At 37.5% G+C, this 19,053-nt stretch overlaps 1 protein-coding gene across 4 annotated transcripts in view; it reads right to left on the bottom strand.

Annotated features, from left to right (window-relative positions):
* LOC109094153 (DNA polymerase nu-like) overlaps positions 1-19,053 on the bottom strand; it is a 52,705-nt gene that overhangs the window by 7,007 nt on the left and 26,645 nt on the right. For all 4 annotated transcript variants that reach the window (XR_006155160.1, XM_042727347.1, XM_042727349.1 and 1 more), the window contains exons 17-21: positions 13,874-13,931; positions 12,452-12,529; positions 8,856-8,967; positions 5,622-5,704; positions 1,830-1,961 (exon numbers count right to left, since the gene is read on the bottom strand). Coding sequence is in view for 3 of the 4 variants with exons in the window: in XM_042727347.1 (XP_042583281.1) it covers positions 1,830-1,961; positions 5,622-5,704; positions 8,856-8,967; positions 12,452-12,529; positions 13,874-13,931 (463 nt within the window). In the remaining variant the exon portion in view is untranslated. The remainder of the gene's footprint in view (positions 1-1,829; positions 1,962-5,621; positions 5,705-8,855; positions 8,968-12,451; positions 12,530-13,873; positions 13,932-19,053) is intronic.

Genomic DNA, 19,053 nt, shown 5'->3' with positions numbered 1-19,053 from the left:
ATGGAATGTGGAGTATGACTTGATTTTTTTGCCAGACATTACACATGGCTCCTTTAAAGGGGTCATATGATGCGATTTCAATTTTTCCTTTCTCTTTGGAGTGTTACAAGCTCTTGGTGCATAAAGAAGATCTGTAAAGTTGCAAAGACTAAAGTCTCAAATCCAAAGAGATATTCTTTATAAAAGTTAAGAGATAACCACTCCTACCTAAAATGGCTAATTTTAACATGCTCCCACGTCTACATCACAATGTGGGAAGATTTGCATAACACCGCCCAAATGTTCACACAAAGAAAGAAGGCATAACTTTTATTCTCATTGTAGTATTGTTGTTGCCGCGTCGCCATGTTGTGGAGATACTGTGTGTTTCAATGTGAAAGCGAAACTACTTTGTTTGGCCTTCCAAAAGAGGACGATATCCTAAATGCCTAATCCATCCATCATGCCTAAAGCTGACCCGTGCTGGTCACTGAGGAAATACATCAACTTCGTGCTGTGGATCGCCAGATTGGCTTTCACCATGGACGAAGCAGAGTCCAGCCCAGGATGGTCACATGTGGTTGCCGCTCTCTAGCCCGCCACTGCTCACTCTAACTGGCCTCCGCTGTCAGATGTGTGCAACGCATTTTATGGAGGACTGTTTCCTGATCCTGGAAGAGTAGACTACAACGTGGCTGTTCTGACTCATAGACTATAAGTACGTATTCATATTTAAATAATTTGCCACTGATGATTCAAATTGTACTTAAAGTGCCCCTATTATGGGTAATGAAAGGTTCATATTTTGGCTTTGTGAGTCCCCAACAACAGGTTGACATGCATGCAAGGTCAAAAAACATTCAATTCACTTTCATTTTCTTATAATATGCATATATATATTTATGTTACTTGCTCAACGAATCCCAAACAATTTGCTCAACGATTAATTTTTCCAAACCCCTCCTTTGTGTGATGCTAATCTGTGGTAATTTGTGAGCTCAGTGCTGCTTTATGTACAGCGTTACCAGGGAAACCGCTATTTGTGCCGCTCCAAAAGCAGCACCTAGTGGCAAAGAATGAATTTGCATTTTCATTCAGACCAACGTGAAAAGACCATAGGGAAAAGACCAATAAGTGGGCAGCAATATGCTAATGTTTCATGTTGACTTTAACACGAAACAGCTTGGGAATCGTTTAAAAAAAGACATGTTTCAATGATTCAAAGTCAACTCTTTCTTTTGAGAGAAAATAACTTTATACATGGTGCACTTTCAGATTTAAAACTTTGCAGAATGTTTTCATTCACTTAGAGCGTTTACACACTGCATGAAAAGTAATTTTCAAATATCCATAATAGGGGCACTATAATTTGTCTTCCGGGAAACATGCAAGTATCTTCTGTGGCTTCAGAAGTGCAGTAAATGGAAAAAATTATTTTTCAACAAAAGAAAAATTTGGAAAATTTCATCCTGTTCAAAAGTTTTCACCGACAGGCCTTTATATACTTCATACTTTATAATAATAGTAAAATGGCCAGTAAACTGTGCATTTGATATTTTAAAGCAACACTGAGATGAAACTAGATAGAAAACAGTATTATGGCAGCAAAAAAATTAACTATTTGAGTCGCAGCTTGGAGAAGTGAAAGAATGAGTATGTGTGACTTAAGTTCACACCATGGTGTAAAACCCATGATGTGTGTAATATCAGTGAAAGTGTGGCCTTAACTGCAGCTCTATATACACACTGAACTGTGATGTGAGTGAGTTTTGTGAAAGAGGGTCTGCTTAGTTATTTCAACTCTACTCTATGTTTATCTCTCACACACACACACACACACACACACACACCGTATTTGTGGCAGTGCTGGATGGTGTGCTGGATGAAGGCTGGCACCTCTCTGTACGTCTGTAGGAAGGTGTCCTGAAAACGACTGGCCTCCTCTGCACTCACACCCAGAATACCAGACAACCGCTCTCTTCCTGTGTGTCAGGGTGTCGGGAGAGAAAGAGAGAGAAAAAGTCATTGGACAAAAGCAACAGAGAACAGAAATATTCCATGCTTAAAACAGTTCAAGGTGAGACAAAAAAGACAAGATGAGGTGAGATGAGGCACACAATGATTTGGAGAAAGAGGTTAAACTGAGCACCCCATTCTCACAATGTTGCTATGACGACAACTACCATGACAACAAATGTGATGAAATAAAAACAAGATATTATGGGAGAGTGCTTACTTTTCGCCTCTACTGATATTGCTAATGTTAAATATCATACACAATATTGTCAACTGTTTAGTTAACAACAACATTCTTCCAAATATTTTCTTTTGTGTTCAACAGAAGAATGAAATTCATACACAAAGGAAATAATTGGTTGTGTAAATTATTAAAGAAATTTTTGAATGAAGAATCGTGTGATGCTGAAGACTGAAGTAATGGCTGTTGAAAATTTTGCCTCGCCACCACGGGAATAAATTACATTTCTAAATATATTAATAAATAGAAAACAGTTATTTTAAAAAGTTATATTTCACAGGCAAAAATGATAGCTCTGATGATGTATAAAATTAATAGCACACCTCACCTTATTAAGCCACACAATTTAAAGTAGCATCATGTCCATAGCACAAATGAGCTGCGTGTAAGAGTTTAAACTTAGGTGTAATGGTTTGTTCAGATCCTTATTCCCTAACCCAACACTGTAAAAAAAAAAATCTGTGACATTTACGGTAAAATACCGGAAGCTGTGGTTGCCAGAATTTCACCGTTAAAAATATGGTAGCAACATTTTAGGCTTTACAGACTTAACTTAAATTCACAAAAAAAAACAAAAAAACATTTCATTAACTGATGTAATGTTAATAAACTAGCATATTGAAGTACTAATATCGGTTTTGAACCATTGTAATATTGATAACCACCAAAAGCAGGTGGTAATGAGAAAGTCACATGATGAATCAGAGCTCATCACAAACAGCTCTTCCACAAGCTGAGAAAGGATATACTAATATATAAATAAATAAATAAATAAATATATAAATATAAAAACATAAGAATAAATATAGTAATAGAAGGAGCACAGTGTCATTCACACAAACACTAAACACCATCATGGTAACACACATGATACTGAAATAATGCAATAAACATTAATTTAACAACATTAGATGTAAAATAAAACCCCAATGTACACAACTGATGAGAAAAAAACTAAGAAGAAACAGTTATTTAAAAAAAAAAAAAGAAAAAAGAAAAAAAAAGGAAGTGTCATGCAGGGAATTCTGGGAGTGTCAATTTACAATTTTTAAATTGTACAATGACTTTTTCTTTTTCACTTCCAAAAACTGTAATTTTAACAGTGTTTTACTGTAAAACTACATTAAATGTAACTATTCATCGTATAGTTACATTTTACAGTGTACTTATAGTGTTAACAACACCAGTAATGCTTTGCAAGCAGCACTAATGAATACCTAGAAAATACTGGCATCAGATGTAGTGTAGCTACTAACAACTTGCATTAGAAAGTGTGCAATACTCCACCAAAATAATTTCTCCTCAGTCCAACTACAGAGTAATAACTAGTCACATGACATAACCCATGCTACTTGCTTTAGTTTACGCACAGTGAACTGTTGAATAAAGCAGGACAAAGTTCATATACCAGGAAGACTCGGGCTCATTTTTATCTGACCTTCTGTCTGCCTGTAATTGAGATTATTTCTAGACAGAGAGAGATGATTATATGAAGCATGTGAGCTGGAGGGAGATGAAGGCAGCAGCAGGTATGCAGAAGTGATAAAGAGTGCGTCACTGTTCATTCTCACTGGTTGAGATCATTTGCTCTCTAGTGCCCCTCCTTTTGCCTAATTACTCCAACATCTCTAAACCATCCTTCTCTCTGGGAGACTCAATAGTTAGTCTCTCATTTTCTGACCCACTTGTGTTTGTGTCCACCCCTCCCCCTCGCCTATGCATGTGTGTGTGTGTGTGTGTGTGTGTTTTGATCGTCTTCTATGCTACACCTCCTTTTAGTATTCGGTAACCATGGCAATCCTTTGCTTTCTGCAAGATTATCAACATATGCTGACACTGTAGCGCTCTCACCCCCTCTTTCTCTCACTCACTTTCTACCAGCTCTCAGTCACTCATTATTCCTTTCCTCACACTGTCTCTCTCTTTCTCGGCTTTCCTGATATGACATTATGGTCGAAATGAAAATGTTTTGTTCTGCCTCAACAAGCCGTATGCCTTTGTAAGAGTGCAATTAATGTCTTTTTCTTTATTCAGCAACTTCAGTGCACAAACACACTTTGGTGAGCCACTTGTGAAATGCTGGACTGCAAAATATAAATGATAGAAAAAAACCGACAGAGATAAATTCAAGCTGACCCAGTTAAAGTAAAGTAGAACAGTGACACCCTCCTTCAGTGCCTCCACACACACATAATAAGATTCTTCTCTAGTAAGGTTGTAGTCATGAGGCCACATTCTGGGAGATCTCTGTTAGCAACCACTATAAACAATAAGGCTCTCTGCACTCGACTCAGAGAGCAAAGCCCTCCAGTCTGGCCCATAACTTTTCTCTTTATTTCTTTCTATTTGTACCAATGTCTATCTTTTTTATTCTAAAAAAAAAAAAAAAAAAGATCAATTTATGGAGCTCTGCTTTGCTTATGCCACAATCATCCATACATATATGAATATGGATAGTTTATTTAAATTTTTTAAACAATTGTGTTTTCAAATATTCATCAAGTTTTTTTTCTCTCATTTATATTCAAAGCTTCCAATTCCAAATTGAAAATGATCCCAGTTTTTATTAAAAGGGTACACTAGAATTCAAAAGGTTGGGGTCAGTAATTTATTTATTTTTCTCATTTAAAATTAAGTTTCCAAATTCAAAATGTCCAGTTTTTTAAGGGCACCGTAGTATTCCAAAGTTTGTAGTCAGTTTTTTTTAAAGGAAGGAATACTTTTATTCAGTACAGATTTTTGCCACTACTGATATTGATAATGTTATATAAAAATATAGTACTTTAATTCATCAAGAATGCATTGATTAAAAGTAATAGTAAAGCCATTTATAATGTTGCAAAAGGTTCTATTTCATATAAACAGTTATATTTAACTTCAAATCAAAAACTAAAAATCCAGAAGAAAAATGTATCACAGTTCCACAAAAATATTAAACAGCATAAACATTCTGAACGATAGTAAAGTTAATTCAAAATGTACATTTCTGTCACTCATTCACCCTCATGTTGCTTGAAAATTATATTTTTCCATCTGCTGCTTTTGAATTTAATTCTTATGTGCCTAAAGAAGTGTTGCAAGTAATGGCCTTTCGACTGTAGACATTCCTGTGAGCCATCACCCTGTCAGCGCTGTCAGGATGTCATTTTCTTGCTGCTCCACAGTAATTAGTAACATGGTATTTACGGTTCAGGGGAGCACCCATGAGCAAAGATGCCAGGATGCAGGACTTCATGGTACTGTGTGCAATAGGCACTGAAGAGAAGCTGTGTGGTTTAAGTTACCAAAACAGCAGCTTTAAATGCATGGTAAAATTCATGATAAATAATGTAGATTGTAGATTGTAGATTGAAGTGATGGTGTGCACGTATTATGAGTAACTTACCAGCTCCATAAACCACAGAGTAGACGATACGCTTGGCATGCTCTCGGTCCTCCAGACTTACTCTGTCCTCACTCACACCCTTCCTAAAGACAAAGACAGAGACATTTATGTAATGAAAGTGCTAGCAGTGCTGGTATGCTGGAGGCATCAGTGTTTGTAAAGTGACAGGGAATCAGAGGCTGCCCAGCAGATGTCTTACTGCATTAGAGCAGCGGCCAGTGTTGGGTCAGCACTCACACTTCAGCACTTCAAATCTCAGCTCTTTTGGGTGAGCAACACACACACACACACACACACACACACACACACACACACACACACACACACACACACACACACACACACACAAAAGAAGGAATATGCTAACAGCAATGCTGTGATGATCTGTGGTCATTAGAAAGTGAAGCACATATCTATCCTCATACACAAACTGGGCTCATGTCAGCAATCAAATCACACTTTGTCTTGACAGGCCTGTCACCGTGTGCTACGGTAACTGTGGAGATGTGAGCATCAGACTGATCGTCTCTCATCTCTCTCGATCATTTCTCTGTCTTGCTCTCTGTCTGGTTGACTGCACACAGCCTCAGGGTGAAACACACAGACTGGTACTGCAGGACACTGTGCCCTCTTGTCAGCCTTTTTATTACCTTTTGCTTGTGTGACAAATAGAACATCTAGCATTCTTTAAACTCCTTTTGGTCAACTCTCTGTGACTTCTTAACCTACTACCCAAAGTATGAACATTACACTTTGTTGGTTTGTTTTTAAATACCACAAATATGAAGTCTCTACTAACTACTAGAGACCACAAAAATTAACACTTTTTAATTGTTTGGCATCCACACACACATATACACACGTTGTGTTTCCATGCTCTATGGGGACATCCCATAAGTCTAATGGTTTTTATACTATACAAACTGTATTTTCTATCACCCTACACTTAAACCTACCCCTCACAGGAAACTTTCTGCATTTTTAGATTTTCAAAAAACTTCATTCTGCATGATTTATAAGCTTGATTCCTCATGGGGACCTAAAAAATGTCCCCACAAGATCAAAATTTACTGGTATTACTATCTTTATTGGGACATTTGGTCCCCATAACATGATAAATACCAGGTACACACACACACACAAACATTTGTTTCTGTGAATTGTGGGGACTTTCCATAGACTTCTATTACTTTTATACTGACCAAACAATATTTTTTTATCTAACCCTAAATCTACCCCAACCCTGTAGGCCGGTCCCCACAATGTCAAAAATTTCAGGTTTTACTATCCTTGCAGGGACATTTGGTCCCAACAATGTAGGATAAACAAGCAGCATACACACACAAACTAGGGTTAAAAAAATCAGGTTTTACTATCCTTGTGGGGACATTTGTGGACTTGTGGTCCTATTTGTGGACTTCAGTTCGGCCTTCAATACCTTCATGCCTGACCTTCTCTCAGACAAACTCACACAGCTCTCTGTGCCCACCGCCATCTGTCAGTGAATCACCAGCTTCCTGTCAGACAGGCAGCAGCTAGTGAGGCTGGGCAAACTCACATTCAGGACTATCTCCATCAGCACTGGCGCCCCTCAGAGTTGTGATCTCTCCCCACTGCCCTTCTCCCTCTACATGAATAACTGCACTTCAAAGGACCCCTCTGTCAAGCTCCTGAAGTTCACGGACAACACTACAGTCATCAGCCACATCAAGCATGAACAGGAGTCTGAAATTTAAGTCCAGTCTTAACAACCTGACTCTTAACACATTCAAAACTGTGGAGATGATGGACTTCAGGAGAAACCCCCCCAGCACTCCCCCCACTGACCGTCATGGACAGCAATGTGGCTGCAGTGGAGTCATTCAGATTCCTGGGCACCACTATCTCTCAGGATCTGAATTGGGACACTCACATAGACTCCACTGCTAAAAAGGCCCAGCAGAGGTTGTACTTCCTTCACCAGCTAAGGAAATTCAACCTGCCACAGGAGCTGCTGAAACAGTTCTACTCTGCTATCACTGAGTCTGTCCTGTGTTCATCCATAACTGTCTGGTTTGGTTCAGCTAGAAAATAAGACATCAACAGACACCAGTGGACAGTCAGGACTGCTGAGAGACTGCCCAGCCTCCAATATCTTTACATCTCCAGAGTGAGGAAAAGGTCTAAGAAAATCACCTTGGACCCCTCACAGCCAGCCCACTCTCTCGTTGAACTGTTGCGTTCTGGTCGGTGCTACAGAGCACTGACTACCAGAACAGCCAGGCACAAGAACAGTTTTGTTCCTGCACTGTCATGTATGTCTGCACTATGTCTGTGCATTCTTCTGCACTGGAAGCTCCTGTCGTCAAGTCAAATTCCTTGTGTGTAAACATACTTGGTAATAAAGTTCTTCTTGTTTGGTCCCCACAATGTAGCATAAACAAGTACACACACACCCACACACATTGAAAGGGTTTCAATAAAATAAAATATAGTATTAAAAATAAAGATAGCAATATACAATATAAACATAAATTGTTTCATTGACAAAAAATGCTATTGCTAAAAAGGCAGAGGTGTTTAATTTTAGACTTCTCTAAACTGCTCATTATGAGCTGTATGACAGTGGGATACCATCATTTCTAATGGTTTAAAACCATAATGAGTTTATTAGTGCAAAGACACTAAGGGGTCCTATCAGCAAGACAAAACAAAACACTCATGATGCCTCTGCTGCCATGGCAAAACAAGCATTTAAAGTAACTGTTTCCTGGACACAACATACTGGCCCTTTCTCATGACCAGATCAGAACAGGTATACACTATCATTCCAATGTTTGGGGTTGGTAAGATTTTTTTGAAAGGAGAGTTTTATGTTCACCGAGGTTGCAAAAATTTAGTAACATTGTGAAATATTATTGAAAGTTTTTTTAATACATTTTAAAATGTTATTTATTCCTGTGATGGCATAGCTTAATTTTAGCAGCCATTATTCCAGTCTTCAATGTCACATGACAAATACATACAGAAATACATTTTTTGCAACATTATAAATGTATTTACTTTCACTTTTGATCAATGTAACTCATCCATGATGAATAAATGAATTAATTCTTTAGAAACAATGTAAAAAAAACTTACTGACCCCAAACTTGTCACATTGAAAATATGCATGCTTAATAAAAAGCAAAACAAAAGCAATAATGTGTTCTATATGTGCATTATATACACTAATATATGGGAGTGTTTACCCACCACTGAGCTGCCAGCATGGTGAAGGCGTCTGCTTCAGTGTTCTGAAAGATTCTCAGCAGCTGTGGGTCAGCTGACAGGTGAGCCAAGAGACGCAGCTCCACCTGACAGAAATCTGAACACACACACAGATTCAGATGTCATAATGGCCTCTTCCAAATTTAATCTTCAAGCACAAATTTTCAGAACTCCCATTCCAAGATAAAAGGGGAAGATGACAGTGAGTGGTGTGTGTGTGCTGGCATCTCTCCCATCTGTGTCAGCAGGAACAGTAATGCACCCAGCAGCTTTTCTGTCAGATAAAAGCAAATGTGTGAGAGGATAAGTTCACATTGCAATACAGACTATGCGTGTATGTGTGTGAGAAAGAGAGAGAATGTGCTGTACACTGCAGTGACTGTCACAGTGCTGACTCACCCTCACACACACCAACATTGGCACTCAGCATCGTCCAGTATGTAGACTATGAGATAAATTGTGTGCATAAATGTTATATATAAACTGGCATATCAAGCCATTTCAGAGTATTCTGAACTTTATTTGATAAGGTAAAAAGGGAGAGAGAGGTCCTGAGATGAGAATAAGTTATGTGGCTGTTACTGGCCTTTATTGATGTGTTGGTGTGTGTGTGTACAAGACCAGTTTCAGGGAAGGAGGGAGAGGAAATGGCTTATCTTTGACAGAAGCAGCAGCTCAAGTGTAAGTTAATCTGATCTAAATTGTCCAGCATCAGTTGAGAGTTTGAACAGACAATGAAGTTGGCAATAGAGCTCTTCAGTTTAGATGCATTTAATTTTTGTTTCAAGTTGAATAAGACCATATTAATAATTTAAGATTTTAATTTATTTAGATATTTTAGTTTAATTTAATGTTTCTATGAAGACCAGATGTCCACTTTGGATTAAACTACATCAAAATTTATTCTCTATATGGACTTCTTTAAATGAACTATTGTCAACCTTTTCCAGTATCATGATGGCTAGAAACACAATAGCAGCAATTTAAGTTAAGATTAATCTAATATGCCTAGTACAGACCCATATCACCTTAACTGAATTCCCTTTACAGCTTCTTAAGGCAGTTTGTCTCATTAAGTCTATTCCTGGACTAGCTTCCCGTTTTTCTAGCAGCTTGTTAAATGTCAATGACCTTGTGTTGTGGTAACTTTTTAGCTCAGTTCTCAGAATAATGACAATGAAGGTTGCAGATAAACGTGTATGTAATGCACGAAGTCATACAAAACAGCTAAATGAACAGACTGTCTGAGCAGTGAGCAAAAATCGACTTACCGAAATCGATGTTTTGTGGATTTCTAATTAAAACCTCACTTCTCAACCAAGGAACAAACTAGATTTGTACTTTTTCAGAAGAAAATGTGAGTGGAGCATGCTTGCGTAAAATTCTCATGATGTTAATGTGTCAATCAGTGTTAATCAATGAATAAATGTTAAGAATCTTACTGACCACTGCTCAGCAAAATTTTGTAAATGAAATCAAGTTATTTCAATACAGGAATCCACATGATCCGGAATTTCAAGTGAAGGCAAAAAAACTTCACGTTGATTTCACTCATGTTCAGGTTGTTTGTGTGAATTCACTATAAGAACCAACGGAAAGCTGCTTCATACATTGCTATGACATTGACAAAGAACCTTTTTTCGCTAACAAAATGAATCCAAAATTTTACTAATGCGACTTTAGAGTTTGATATTCTGTTTCTTAAAAGCTTGCTCTTGCTTTTACGCATTTTATCTTTAGATCGATTGGAAAATGAATAGCACACTGTTCAATCAGTGGTTCAAGATGAGTTATTATGCACTAAGGTTTAATCTTAAATCTTTAAATCTTAGCAAAAGTCCAATCAAGCACCAACAGTCATAGCTTTCTTATGCCCCTTGAGTGCCAGATTTTTGTCTATGGATCAAAACTAGATATCTGGGCTTATAAGAACAAGTTTCCTTTACTCGGAGCAAGCTAAATTAAGATCTGACAGAGAACATATTGAAGAAAGTGGCTCTATTAATACGAGTCTGGTCTTAACACAAAAATAGTCCCAGATTGATTTATAAATGAAAAGATGGTCTAAACATAGGCATACAAAATCAATACCTTCATAGGCAGAGTGCTTAGATACCGGATAGATGTGTTACCCTGTTCACAGGGATGCAAGCTCAATGTATGACCAGACTTGACCAGACATGTAATTGATCTGAACTAAACAAATGACAAACTGTTATTTTAGCATTATTTATTTATTTATTGTTATTATGAACTAGCTTTTATTTTTATTATAATTAAAATAGTAAGTTTAATTTTTTTTTATATTTTGTTACATTGTTTTGCCCTTTTTTATATGTTATATCAATTTAGTATTATTTTATTTCAGTTTTAGTAATTTTAACACTTATATTATTTCAATCAGTTGCCAAGGCAATATTTCGTTAAAGGTTTGCATCTAATATTCATATTTCATTTTATTTCAGCTTTACTTAATAATAACAATGCAACCAGCAAATACATTAATTTACAATGATGAGTCTAAGCTAACTTGTTTTCATATTGCACAGGGTTAAATTTAAAAATCCTAATTATCACAGAGAGTTCAATTGTGGTTCTCATATGAAATCCATCCTGTTTCCATTTAATTTCACCAATTTTTCCATCTCCACTCACTCTACCTTCATAAAAGTAAACAAATAAAAAATAAATAAATATTTAAATACCTTAAACAAAATGGGGGAAAAAAAACTCAAAATGCTGTGGCTCTGTAGTTCAGCGTTTGCTTCACCTCTCTCCTCAGGAAGAGAAAAAAAGGTTGCAAGTCCTTGTGGGAATGATGGTTTAGTTAAAAAGACCCTGATATAAAAGGATAAAGTGAAATATTATGGTTTGACCTGAAGGCTCAGGAGAGATGCAGGGGATAAAATAGGGGGAGTTCAGTCTGTGCTGTAGAGGCCACCAGACAAGCAGGGAACGAGGGATGACTTTGTCCTCATTCTAGCCTCTCTCTGTTCTCCTTCTGGAAACATCCAGGCACACTGCACAATTTGATGTGACAAGGCCACCACAGGGACAGGAACTCACTCTGCTACTGAATCACCCCCCATGCACACACACACTAAATATGCACATGTCAGCAAACATATAAAATGAATGAGTACCCCTGAGGCTGAAAAATATCAAAGAGACAAAAACCAATTAAGTGATCTCGCATTACTCCCTTGTATCACCATCTCTCTCTCTCTCATACACACAGAGAGTTTAGGGGATTTGTGTAACTTTGCTGTCTGGCCAGCAGATGAGATTGTGGGCCAGAACGGGCTGTTTCCAACATTGTGATTATGCTATTGCCAAGGGGTCTGAAGGCTGGCCTCTACTGCTGCAGGTTACAGTGTCCTTACTGTGACACCATTATATAACAACACACTGACACACCTCACACACACTCAGTGCTGTCAGAACAAACAAACACACATACCCAGACAAACAGGACACATCAAGTACTTGTCCTAAACACAGCATTAGTGCTGTGCACATCACAGCACAAACCCCTAAAAACAAAATAACACATCAAATAGAAGTTTTGGAAAGACACTCACCTGCAGACAGGAAAGTCCAACCATCTCGTGGAATGAACATGGCACGTGGGTGGACAGTCACTATGTCAGAGATCTTTCCTTTACATACATAACAAACACAATAAACACATAATCACGCTGATTCAGCAGTATTACACAATTTACAATATAGTAATTCTGTTTTAAATATTGACTGAAACATAAAAACAAACTAAGCTCCAAAATCAGGTAAAATAATCAATGCTGTCGGGCCTAAATTCACTTGTAGCATTTAAATGTTTTTTTTTTTTCAAATATCAGCCATTTACAGAGTAAAAGAGTTACTGGTGCTGAAAGGGTCCATATAAAGGACATGAAGAGAGAAACAGACACGATGAAAAAAGGAGGAGATTGAAAGTCAAGGAGCAAGAGAAAGACAAATTAAGTTCTATGTAGTTGCTTTTACACTATATAGGTAAAATGCCTAATTGACCTATCGGTAAGCCCTTCCCCTGGAACGCAGATGAGCCTTTGGCAGTTAAGTATCAGTTGCACAGGGAGTGGAACCATAGAGAAATACTGGAAAATCCTAAGCTTTCATCGGTTTGATGGTGTTTATGCTACAAAATGTTCCTTTTCTGGTTGTCATACACTCATTAAGTTACAATTTTCATCTGCTCAAGCAGAACATTGTCATCTTGTACTTCAGTAAGGTATTTCTGGCTAAAACTAGCTAATGTTAAAGTTAGTGAGTCAATGCTATTAGAAACCTAAATAGTGAACTGTTCTCACATCATGTACAGTGTAAGTCAAAAACATTGAGATGACCGTAACATGAGATTCTCCGCTTGCATTGTGATCTGAAAACCCTCGCTTCGAGTCACCGTATTTATTTTAAAATGTTTTAAATATCCCTCCATGGAATATTTAATTCACACTTGAATGGTGGCCCTTATGTTTCCAAAATTGTGCAACAATTTGTAAAACATTGTGGAACTGTTTGTCCGAAGGAGCAACAGTAACTAAGAGGGGCGGGGCTTACTGATAGGTCACTTGTAATTGCACCAGTCTGACTGAGAGAAGTTTGGATGAAATATGATTTGTAAAGGGTTATGTAGATTAAAAAAAAAAACTTAAATCTTAGTATGTCTATATATTAAAGCTTGTAGGCCTATTAGTATATGCAATGGAACCATGAAGGCCTTTCAGAAATAATTCTAAAATGCTGATTTGGTGTTCAAGGAACATTTTATTATTATTATTATTATCAATTTTGAAAGCATTTGTGCTGCTTAATATTTTGTGGAAACCATTATACATCTTTTTTTTTTAGAATTCTTGGACGAGTAGTAGTAAGTCCAAAATCGCATTGTTCCCAAACTTTCAACAGATAACTTATCGCTTATCTGTATATATGTATTATAAACACACACACGTGAGTGTCTGATTACACACATACTTTACCTTGGATGTACTGTTCCTTAGAAATCTGCAGTGGGTGCTTCGGAAGAGCTTGAAAATTCTGCAGGAGGAAAGAACCAGATATTATTCATTTGAAAGCGTCTGATTCAGTCACCCTGAAAGGCACAGCACAGTGCCTCTCACATCCAATACCCCAACACAAAGATTAGGTTAAATTTAGCCCTGGCTTTGACAAATATGCAGACTTTAGAGCGCTTATAAAATGCCAATTGGGACTGCTAAAGCACGGTGGAGCGATGTCTGTCCAATCAGTAAACGAATGAGATCCATCTCTTACTGGTTTTTTTTAATTAATTTCAAACTGTCTCTATGAAGAAAAGTTAAATATGCTATCTATCTAGAGAGGAATGAAAGACACTAAGATGAAAAAAAAAAAGTATTAATCTGGTAAAGTCATGAAAGCTTTTTGAACATGAGATCTGAACTATCTGCCTGACAGACGGTCTCCAATCTCTGGATGTAGAAACAAGTGTAGAAAACTCTCATCTTTAAAGAACAAATTAAGCTCTCAGAATCTGAAAAGAGCTATTCAGTATTCATCAAATGTATGTGAGAGAGACAATGATGCAAAAAGAAATAACATGCCAAAGGGAAATGATGGCATGCACAAATGTGTGTGAGAAAGAAAAAGAGTCCGCAGGTAAAAGGTTTGTGTCTGGTTTTGTCTGAATGAGAAGAGATTGCTGGTTAGAAGGTCTGTTCCTTTCTCTTCCCAGTGCTTCATTACAGCTGTGAATCTGCAAACGATGAGAGAGAAGAAGGATATACAGCTTCAAGGCCAGTCACACACACAAACACTCCAATTTTTCTCTCACACTCATACAGACACAAAGTGGTTCCCTCTCAGTTTAACCGTGCAGTCATGTGTATCTTGAATTAAAAGTATTTTCATTGCTGAAACATTTGTTCTCATCAGGTGAGAATGCTGATCTAGCACTACAGAGGAACGTAGTGCTAGATCAGAATGTGAAGAGGAACGTAGTGCTAGATCAGCATTCTCACCCTCACATGACTGACCACCCCATGTCTACATCTCTATTAGAACTGCAATATCTGTGATATGATCCCGTCTAAAGATCAGCATTGTGCTGCAGTTTTTAGCACGTGTGTAGGAATGATATGAGCTGATCTCAGGTTATTGTGTGCATTAAATCTGTTGTCTGGGTTTGATAAATGCTGGTAGTCTGGGAGAGAGGAAGAGCTTTTAATAGCAGCTGATGCTCTCTGCTTCTGTTTGAGTAGCTCTATTGATCTACAGTAATATAATACAGACGAAAAGAGAGGTAGAGTATCTGCGAGAGAGCAAGAGAGGGGGAGAGGAAGAGAGATTATACTTTTCTTATATATTATTGGTACACAGCTCTCTAGAAACCTTGATTCTGATTGGGTAGTTGCAGTATTGCACAGTCAATTGCTTTTGAATAAAGATGTGCAATTGACCAAAGTTACCATTCTTTTCACAAAAGAAAAAAATGTAATAATTTCAAATAAATTTGATATTTGTGTCCAGTTGTTTGGTATATGGCCATGTTATAAGACGGATAATCATAGTCAGCCTGTCATTTGCGTAAACTAAACCAATGTTTTGTGATAATTAATTTATTTGTACTTATCTTTTAATAGGTTTTATTAAGTATTTATTTAAGACTATTCAGGATGACTACAGTCTGAACAGACTCTGAAATGTTGAGAAAAACTGATTGGATTCATAAACTGAAAGATGGGGAAAAAGAGAGAAACAGAGAACAAGTAAATGATGACAGAGATGGAGGAAAGCGCAGAGGGAGGAGCACATTGGTATTGATCTGAGGATCAGGCTGGACTCTAATCCTGCTTAATCTGGACAAGAAAATGCTGCTCACCATGCTTTTCTCACACAAACACACACAAGGGCACATTAACACTCTTACACATAGACTGGCACTGAACACTCTTTGAAAGTCAAGGCTTGAGAGCGATCTGCCTTGTATACCTTTCCTCTCATTCTTTTTTCCCTCTCTCTTTGTTCAGTTCTTTCATTCCTTTACACGCATTTTTCACTCTCATGGCAGGTGATTTTGCTAACGTTGTGGAATGCAGACTGAAGCACACCACTGCTCATCCGATCAATTATTCAATAGAGAGAGAGGGCAAAAAGAAGTGGAGAACAAGAAAAAAAAGGGGAGTAGGAGGGTTGAAACAGAGAGTGCGTGTGGGGGGTTGCAGTTGTCACTTCAAACAGCAAAATTCATCAATGCTCAACAGCAATCCTTAAAGTCACTATGAGATCAAAATGGACAATTCCCTTTTTATGGAATATTGCAGTTTATTATAAATTGTTTGTTCATTACTTTTTCAATTCACATACACGCATTATCTTAAACAAGATCACTGCCTCCCCCTCACAATATTTCTTCTCTGATGACATGTGCACTGACACTAGGGCGGGACAATAATCCCTCCCATCCAGCAACCTAAATGGCAAACGACAAAGATGCAATTATCCAATCAAATCCCACCCTACATTTTTACTTGTTAAAGGCGGCAAAAAAAGGTCCACACACTATGAAGATCAACATTTTCAAAGGATTTTAATTTGTTAACCCTGTCCTGTAAATGATTAAATGATCAAAAATATGCCGAAACCCTGTAGTACACAATCTACTACATGCCTTCAGTCCTCTAATTAACAAGTACAAGGCCTTGTAGTATACTTCAAAAAATTTTCCTGATCAGGTCGTGGTTCACATGTTTTTTTTACTGTGAAATCTTTACTGCTTTTCTAGACTAAACTAAACAAAAAAGAACTTTTATATGGCTAGTAATATTTCAAGATGACGATTTACCAGACTGAAGCAGCTTAAAGGGTTAGTTAACCCAAAAGTTAAAATAAGCCTGTTCAGGGCTCAAAATTTACTTTTTTACTTGGTAGCACTGGTGCTCCCAACGTCAAAAATTTAGGAGCACCACCAAAAATTTAGGAGCATCACAACTACAAATTATATATTAACAGATTTTATCCTTACATTCTTAACTTTAATGCAGATTTTAGATTGGTTAATATTAGCTGTAAATCACTCAGTCACTGCTTTCTGCTAACTACCGCGAGAAAAAGAAAGGGCTGAAGAAGAGCGAAAAGGAAAAGTACATTGACAGATTTCTTGGATGACTTCTAAGCATTATCATTGCAGTGGTTGGGTGTTTCTGTTAAACAGTCCAAAACACATCAAATAAAGCGCGCACATCTATAATAAAACGTGAACAAAGGCCTCCTGTTGCGAATCCATTCGTTTTTGTAAGAAAAATATCCCTATTTCAAACGTAATAAACACTTTTCTCTCACTTCATCTAACTGTGGTATGCAGAAGTCATTCTGGCGGATGACTTAGGACGTCGATGTTGCGTGATTAGTGACGATGCCGGTCATGAATTAGAAGTACAAACCGAGGATTTGCAAAAACAAAAAGTCGGAGGATTTCGATTTTGAAATCAAGAGGATTGTGGTTTTCCTTTGCCCCTGTAAACAAACTCACAAGACCAGCATATCTCAGAAGCACTCGCGACGCATACGTCCTACGTCGTCCACTGGAATGGCTTCCGCGTCAGACAGTCAGCAGAAGTGAGAGAAAAGTTTTTTACATTTAAAATATGGATATTTTTCTTACAAAAATGCATGGATTCCCTACCTTTATTCATGCCCCAGAGCTGTGTGAGGCACGTTTTATTATGGATGCGCACTTTATTTGATGTGTTTTGGACTGTTAAACAGAAAAAACACACACCCACTGCAATGATAACACTTGGAATAGCCAGGACAATTTTTTATATTACTCCAATTGGATTCGTCTGAAAGAAGAAAGTCATGTACACCTAGGATGCCTCGAGGGTGATTAAAACACAGGTTATTTTTTTATTTTTGAATGAACTAACCCTTTAAGTTTATTTGATTATCTATATAAAAAAAATTATAATAAATGTGAGAATAAAGCTACATCAGTTTTGAGGAACATTTATTTGTAAATCTCCCATTCTTCATTGTATTGCAATGTATTATGTTTTTGCCCATATTGCAACATGCTTAAAGAAGACATATTATTAGCAGATATACAGTGACAGCTGCTATTTATATGCATTTTATGCAATAGTAATCTGTAATACAAGAGCTCACAGATTTAAATTACAAGCTATCAGAATTTCATCTTTTTGGGTCATATATCAGCAACTGCACTAAACTGTATATTTTTGCTCATGACACTTTATAAGCAATTAAAGCCTTATCTCTCAAATATGACACTCAACAAATAAAAATCTAAGCAGATTTTAATGGTTTTATTTTTTTGGATCACACTTTAGTTTGGGGACCAAGTCTCACTATTAACTAACTATTAACTATTAACTACGACGCTAGGTTGACAGTAAGAATTGGTCCTTAAAATAAAGTATTACCTTATTTTGTCTACAGGTTTAATAATCTTTTCTATTTCAAAACATTTTTTTGACAATGATTTTATATGTCAGACTTTACTGGGTTAAAATGGGCTAAAACTGAGCTGAGAGCTGGTGAAAACATCAATTTAATAAAAAGTACATATAAGATACAGTTTATGTGCAGAACTTTCTGAAAGACAATCTATCCAAATACAGTACGTTCAAGCAGGGTCCATGTATGAGAAAGAATGAGGGAGTTGGTTGATTCATGATCTGTCAGATCTGCCTGCTCAGCTCGACCAACAAGCTTCACCGGGGGCGTGATACTAATAGTTCTGACAGCAGGGAGCAATCGGCCCAGCCCTCAGAGTCGATACCCTGCACACTACGAGCAACCTGCAGAGCGCACTGCAATACGCACAGCCTCAGTGGTGCAACAAACCCACCCACTGTTCTTCTCTGTTTCTATATCACCCCCAGCACAGGACTTCCCTTCATTTAAAACCTCACACACACACACACACAGAAAGCTGGCACTGCAGGAGCGTTGCCAGGGTGACAGAAGGCTGGTCTCCACCCTGCAGGCCTCTCCCCTCCTGAACATATGCTGCACCAGTATTAACACACACATACAGTGACAGTCAATAAGACAAGTGATCTCTCGTTCTCTCACGGTAACAGACGTGGTAATAGTCTATCGCTCACCCCAAACACTTACAAACAATGTCTGTCTCATCTGCCTTTGTTTTGACAGA

This window comes from Cyprinus carpio, chromosome B7 (genome assembly GCF_018340385.1).
Source record: "Cyprinus carpio isolate SPL01 chromosome B7, ASM1834038v1, whole genome shotgun sequence".
Taxonomy (NCBI): domain Eukaryota; kingdom Metazoa; phylum Chordata; class Actinopteri; order Cypriniformes; family Cyprinidae; genus Cyprinus; species Cyprinus carpio.
This window is presented reverse-complemented; position numbering and strand designations above follow the sequence as displayed.